The 6434-nt window shown below is 52.8% G+C and overlaps 1 protein-coding gene across 2 annotated transcripts; it reads right to left on the bottom strand.

Moving 5' to 3' along the window:
* Positions 1-1759: 1759 nt before the first annotated feature.
* Clps (colipase) lies at positions 1760-3657 on the bottom strand. 2 transcript variants are annotated; one of them, XM_038344130.1, is made up of 3 exons: positions 3571-3657; positions 2269-2391; positions 1760-1891 (listed from the first exon to the last, which is right to left on the bottom strand). In XM_038344130.1, exons 1-3 carry the CDS (start codon positions 3655-3657, stop codon positions 1760-1762), a joined length of 342 nt encoding a protein of 113 aa, XP_038200058.1. The 2 variants fall into 2 exon arrangements, with proteins under 2 accessions (XP_038200058.1, XP_038200060.1); XM_038344132.1 differs by lacking the exon at positions 2269-2391.
* Between the last annotated feature and the right edge of the window lie 2777 nt (positions 3658-6434).

Genomic DNA, 6434 nt, shown 5'->3' with positions numbered 1-6434 from the left:
AGAGCAGCTGGAGGCCAGGACTCCAAATGGTCCCAACAGCTGAGGTCCTCCATGGCTGGGGTCCTCCATAGCTGGATCCTCCATGGCTGGGGTCCTGCTTAGCTAGGGTGCAGTTATGGTCATTGTAATATGAAGAGTCTGCCTAGAACAGTGGCTCTCAGCCTTCCTGGTGCTGCGATCCTTTAACATAGTTCCTCAGGATGTGTGACCCCCCCAACCATAAGATTATTTTCATTGCTATTCATAACTGTGATTCTGCTGTTATGAATTATAATATAAATATCTGATATGCAGAACATTTGATGTGCAACCCTGTGAAAAGGTCATTCAACCCCCAAAGGTGCCACAACCCACAGGTTGAGAATTGCTGGCCTAGAGGCTCTTAGCACAGACAAGGAAGGGAAGACAGCAAGGAGAGCCTTCTCTCCCCATCCCCCTATTCCTCTGCTTTACGGTGAAAGGGTGTGGTGCTAGGGGTGGCTGCCTATGCACCGGACATGTGCCAGGTATGGTGCTAGGGGTGGCTGCCTATGCACCGGACATGTGCCAGCACTTCCCGTCTCCCGACTGCGGGGCTGGCGAGACTGAAGACACACCATTTCATGAAGTCAAAATAGCTTGGGGCTTTACAGCTGAACGTGTTCTGAAGGCGGAAGTCATGGGTTCTAGAGGCTTCACTGACCCAGAACTGCAAATTGTGGGACTGAGGGAGTGCCTAGATTTTGATACCAGACTCCCTGTGTGTGAATCTCCCCTCCACCCCGTAGTCTACCAACTCAGGGGTCAGAAGCTTCTCCTTGGGCCTTGCTGTGTCCTAATTAACTCGTGGGGTTTTAAAATTACATTTATTTATCCATTTATTTATGTGTAGTGGTGTGCGTGTGTGTGTGTGTGTGTGTGGCCTCATGCACGATGTCACGTAAGTGGAACTCAGAGGACAGCCTGTGGTTTTTTTTTTTTCTTCTACCATCTGCATCCCCAGGAACAAACTCAAGCTGGCTTGGTGGCAAGTATCTTTACCCACTGGTCCATCTCACTGGTCCTACCGATATTTGATGGCTCCTGAAAGAACATAATTCTATATTAAGGAAAAATTTAATTCCTTATGCTTTCTACTCCTTCTTCTTACTGTGAATGCTGAGGAAGGACAAAGAAAGGTAGGGCTGGGCTTGTGTGGTGCTGGGCATTCTCCTCCAGCTCTCTGAACTCAGCATCCTTATAGAGACTCTATGTTCTTCCTCCCAGGGTCACTGAGCGGGGAGTGGTCCAGAGAGTAACCACTGCAGTTGTCAGTAGTCTGACTCATTAGCACATAAGAGGTGTCAGCTAGCTGTCACAACTGAAAAGAGGGAGAGCTAGAAGAGGGACTGTCACCATCTGAGGCGCAGCCCCAGTGACGTCATCATCCGTCTGTCTGTGCCTGCCCCGCCCCACCACCGGAGGCCTGTGCTGTCTGCACCAGCCTGCCTGCCAGGGGATCAAGACAGGAGGGAGGCCCGAGCGGGCCTGCTCTGTAGGACCGGGTCTAGCTCTGCCTATTCACCAGGCTGTCCCTGACCCCAGCTTCTACACACCCTTCTGCCTTGTGGAAGCCTGGCCCTGGCAGACAAAGGTTTCATGAGACTTCTGCTGGCACCGCAAGGACAGGCAGAGGCAGGCATGGTTGCAGGTGTGCTTTAATTGCCAACAGCTGGCTCAGATGGGACAGCGGGAAGAGGAGGGGAGAGAGCGGTGCCTGGGCCCAGCTTATTGTGTAAGCTCACTGCTTGGAGCGCCCGACGTCAAGGCAGATGCCATAGTTGGTGTTGGTGATGGCGCCAAGGATGGTCTTGTCCCCCTCGCAGCTCAGGCCCCGCTCACAGGGACATCTGTAGTAAACCCCATAGACGGTCTGCAGAGAGAGGGAGGTACAACAGAGTCACAGACAGTGGGGACACCTTGGCTATCTTTTCCCTGCCTGGCTGTGAACTGGATTCCTGGCACTTCACAGTATGCTCCTGACTGCCTCACCAGGGGGGCTGGGATTAGGTCTCCACCAATACTCTTACTAACTTGAAAGCTCAAAGGAGCCTCTCTTTACCCACCTGTAGAATGGAAACACACACACATCCCACCAACCCAGGGGCCAGTTGTGATGGTTGGGGTTGGGGGGAATGACAGGATGGGCTAAGCCCTTCACCCTGTAAACCTCCCTCCTCGCTCCTTCAACACCCCCTGTCCAGGTGGAGCCCTCCCCTCCCCCAGTCCCCGAGCCTGCAGGGTATGTACCTGTGGGGAGCACTCGCTGTTCTCGATGGCCTTGTGGGTGCAGCGGGCGATGCCCAGCATACTGTCATGCTGGCAGCATTTACTGCTGCACTGCATGCTGTTAATGCAGATCTCGCCGTCATCCTGTAGAGACAGCCTGTCAGCCCGAACTCTTCCCCCATGCCCATCCCCCTACTACAGCTAGCATCAGCACCTGTCTTGGGGGGCGGGGCACGTGTGAAGGAAGGGTCACCTCCAGGTCCGGAGCCACTGTGCCCTACTCAGGTCAGGAGATAGGAGGTGGCAGAGAAGCTGTCCTGAGCCAGGAGTCCAGGCCTATAGGTCCTACTATTACTGGCTACTTCCTGGTGACCCTGATCAGCCATTGACACCTTGGTGCCTTGCACAGGGGCCCCCAAAGCAGGGCCTCCCACATTTCCTTCCTTTCCTTCTATGAGACAGGATCTCACAGTCCTGGCAGTCCTGGAATTATGTAGCCCAGGCTGGCCTTAACCCATGACCCTCTGCCTCAGCCTTCCCAGCGGTGGCATTACAGGCAAGCATCACCATGGCTGGCTTCCCCCACTGTTTCGGGGGGCAGTGAATGTGGAAGTCATCTCTACACTCCACATTTATTGGGCATGGAGGCACTAGCCTTTAATCCCAGCACTGGCGAGGCAGAGGTAGATGGCTCTCTGTGAGTTCAAGACTAGCCTGGTCTACAAAGCAAGTTCCAGGAACACCCCATGACTACACAGTGAGATCATGTCTCAGATAAACAAAAGCGCTACCCTTGCCTTACATCTACACAGATTGCTGGACTAACACCCCAGCCCCCTGCCTTCCCCTGGGACTGCTAGCCATGCAGCGCTTGCCCCCCTGAGGTGTGGTGGGAAGACTTTACGGTCCCGGCTTCCCCTGCCTTTGAGCTATGAAGGCTTGGGTGAGGGCCCCGCTTGGCTCTCTGCCTTACGATGAGGGTTGACCGCACTGACGTTCCTCGGGCATTTAGCACAGTGGCTGGCACACAGAAAGGTCTCATTGGAGGGAAGAGACCAGGATCGTTCTGACCTTTCTCAGAAAGCTGCCAAACTTCTAAGCCATAGGACCTTGCCAGGCAGAGTTTCTGACTTAGGGTTCTGGTCTCGTAGAGAGCACTGTCCTAGCCAGGTGGAGTTCGGAGCTGTCCCTCCATCTCTCCTGGGATGGCCTCATAGCCAAGGACTCAGGGAGGGACACCCAGGCTGGGTGGCACCTGAGGTCAGAAGCCGAGCTTCCAAAATCCTCACAGCAAGACTCTGACGGCCCCCAGAGACACCTTACCAGGTTAAGAAAAAGTCCCCGGGGTCCAGGAGCCGCATAGGCCACTGCAGCAAGGGTCACAAGCAGAAGGACAAGGGCCCTCTCCATGGTGTCTGGTACAGCTGGTGCGGGTAGCAGCCGGCAGTTCAGATGGCAGAAGGCAAGAGCCAACTGAAGTGGGGGGGCCTTTAAAGGGGCCCTATCTACACGAGACCCGCCTTCCACACACCGAAGGACCGGCCACAAATAGAGGTTCAAATGTGGCTGGCCTGTGTGCTGGGGGAGGGTCCTGATAAGACGGCTGGCAGAACTCATAAGGGCAGGTGTGCGTGCGTGTGTACGTGTGCATGTGTGTCCACACATGGGAATGTAGGACATGCTATCTATCACATTATAGTTAAGACAGCAGACTCTGGCTGAGTAGCTCAGTGGTAGAGTGCGTGCCCACCCAGCACTCACAAGGCCTGAGTTTGATACCTAACAGGACAAATACAGAAAAAAAAGTAGGGGGAGGGCCCTGGATGAGCAACTGCACAAGTGACCAGCAGCGAGAGTTAGGTAAACTAACCGTCCTGGCTCAGCCGGGGGTGATTGCAAGAGCTGGGAGGAGGAGACCATGAGTCTCACGGGCTCTGTCTGTGTTAATATGAAACTGCTGAGTGTATTTGTATTACACATGGCCGTATGCATAGTGCTCTGAATTGAATTATTACCTAGGAGCTCTGGGGATCTGAGCTGGTGACTCCCGCTCCTAAGCAAGGCAAGCCTAGGGTGAGGCACAAGAGAAACCCAAGACATTTGTGTCACACCCCCCTCCCCGGGCCTAATCAAACTCAGGCGTGAGGTACAGGCGATGAGTCTAAGACCCTAACCCTTAGGCTTCTGTCAGTGCTCACGGGGGGGGGGGGGCTTCCAGAGTTAACCCTGGCTAGGGTGTGCCTGTTCTCCGAAGGGCAACCCTCTGCGCTATCCCAGGGAGCTGCCTCCTGAGGCAGTTACGGCTCTGCAGGACTCTCTGCAGTGACGCAGGATGCTCTGTTGTGACTCGGTACCTGCATGTGTGGCATGGGAGCTGCCCCCAACTGGGCATGGTGGGGTACACCCATCTTCCATCCCAGCTCCCAGGAGGATCTTGAGTTCAGGGCAGCCAAAGCCATATAGCAAGATCCTATGTTTAAAACAAAACCCTGAAACTAACAGGCCCCCTGAGTTAAGGTTGTCAGTCACCCTGCCCCCGACCCAAGGTTATGTACACACAGGAGTACTCCCTACTCCTGGCTGGGAGTGAGGAGGTCTCTGAGCCTGGCGGTGCAGGCTGAGAAGGACCCAGCTGTCTGAGTGTGCTCAGGTGTGCAAACAGAAAAGCTTTCCCTGAAGATCTGCTTGGTGCCACTGGCACCCCAAACCCCAGGAGGTGAAAAGCTGCCCCAGGGCCCCAGGTTTGGGTGCTTCTGGCCACGGCTTTGATCTTGACCAACTTGGCTTCAAATATAAACACTTAAAAGTCATGACCTTGGGCGAGCCATTTAAACTGTGTGAGTTCTCTGAGCCTATTGCATTCCCAGGGCCAGAACCCTGGTTACAAGCTTGAGGAACTAGTCAAGAGACCCTCAAAGCCCAAGAAACAAATAGAATGGAACCCTGACCAGGGAATGTCATCCTTTTAGGGACTTGTGTTCTAAGCCCTGATCCATTCTTATCCCTTCTGCTCAGGCCTTGCCTCTTGCCTGACCTAGGGAGAATTTTGCTCTCAATTTTCTTCTGAAAACAAAACAGAGTTCACACATTCATAGGGGTCCATTTCACGGGCTGCTCCATTCTGGTAAGGAAGTCACACACACTGGTGAGCAGACGTGGCTCTGAAACCCCAGCATTCGGGAGGTGAATGTAGAGAGATAAGGGATATCCTCCGCATAGACAGTTTGAGAGAGGCAGGGACTACATGAGGTGGTGTTTCTAAGAACAAAATAAACAAAAGAGTGTGTGTGATTCATTGACCTGGCCAGAAGAGACAGAACTCCCTGATTGTGCTGCGGGGAGGGGAGTGGGGAAATGGGACAGTGGCTATCCTGCAAGAAAAACTGCAGAGGACACAAGGAGCCTTCTAAAGTATGAAAATCCTTCTCAAAATAAGTCAGTCAAGTGTGGTGGTACACTCCTTTAGTGCCAGCACTTGGGAGCCAGAGGCAGGCGTGGGCCTGTGAGTTGGAGGCCAGCCTGGTCTACAGAGTGAGTTCCAGGACAGCCAGGGCTAGATAGAGAGACCCTGTCTCAAATCAAAAACAAAACCAAATAAACCAAACACCCAATGTATATAACATACATATAACATATGTATATATTTAACATATATGTATGTAACTATAGCACACACATAATGTATATGTATATAATATACATGTATGTTTCATTACATTTAAATTTTTATTTTTATGGCATGTGTATGTACGTGGGAACAAATGCCAAGGATCACATGTGGAGGTCAGAGGACAACCTTCTGGGAGGTGGTTCTCTCCTTCCACTGCGCAGGTCCTGGGGAGTAAACTCTGGTCCTCAGGCTTGGTAGCACAGAGCCATCTCACAAGCCTAATTGGTCTAAAGGATTGTGTGTGTGTGTGTGTGTGTGTGTGTGTATGCGCGCGTGCATGCGCGTTTTCATGAGTCTGTGTGCACTGTATGCTTGCACACGTCCACAGAGGCCAGAAGAGAGCTAGGCTCCCTGGGAACTGGAGTTACAGGTGGTTGGGAGCCACCCTGAGGCTTTTTACTTGCAGTCCATCCTAACTCTTTTTTATTTATTTATTTTTTTTTGGTTTTTCGAGACAGGGTTTCTCTGTGGCTTTGGAGCCTGTCCTGGAACTAGCTCTTGTAGACCAGGCTGGCCT

Source organism: Arvicola amphibius, chromosome 9 (assembly GCF_903992535.2).
Source record: "Arvicola amphibius chromosome 9, mArvAmp1.2, whole genome shotgun sequence".
Classification (NCBI taxonomy): Eukaryota; Metazoa; Chordata; class Mammalia; order Rodentia; family Cricetidae; genus Arvicola; species Arvicola amphibius.
This window is presented reverse-complemented; position numbering and strand designations above follow the sequence as displayed.

Bases quoted from the DNA above. Each gene is read 5' to 3' on its own strand.
- Clps (XM_038344130.1), bottom strand. From the start codon at position 3,657: ATGGAGAGGGCCCTTGTCCTTCTGCTTGTGACCCTTGCTGCAGTGGCC. The intron at 2,392-3,570 runs GTAAGGTGTCTC...CTGTCTCTACAG, and splicing joins GGGGACTTTTTCTTAACCTG to GATGACGGCGAGATCTGCAT. The intron at 1,892-2,268 runs GTACATACCCTG...CTCTCTCTGCAG, and splicing joins ACAGCGAGTGCTCCCCACAG to ACCGTCTATGGGGTTTACTA.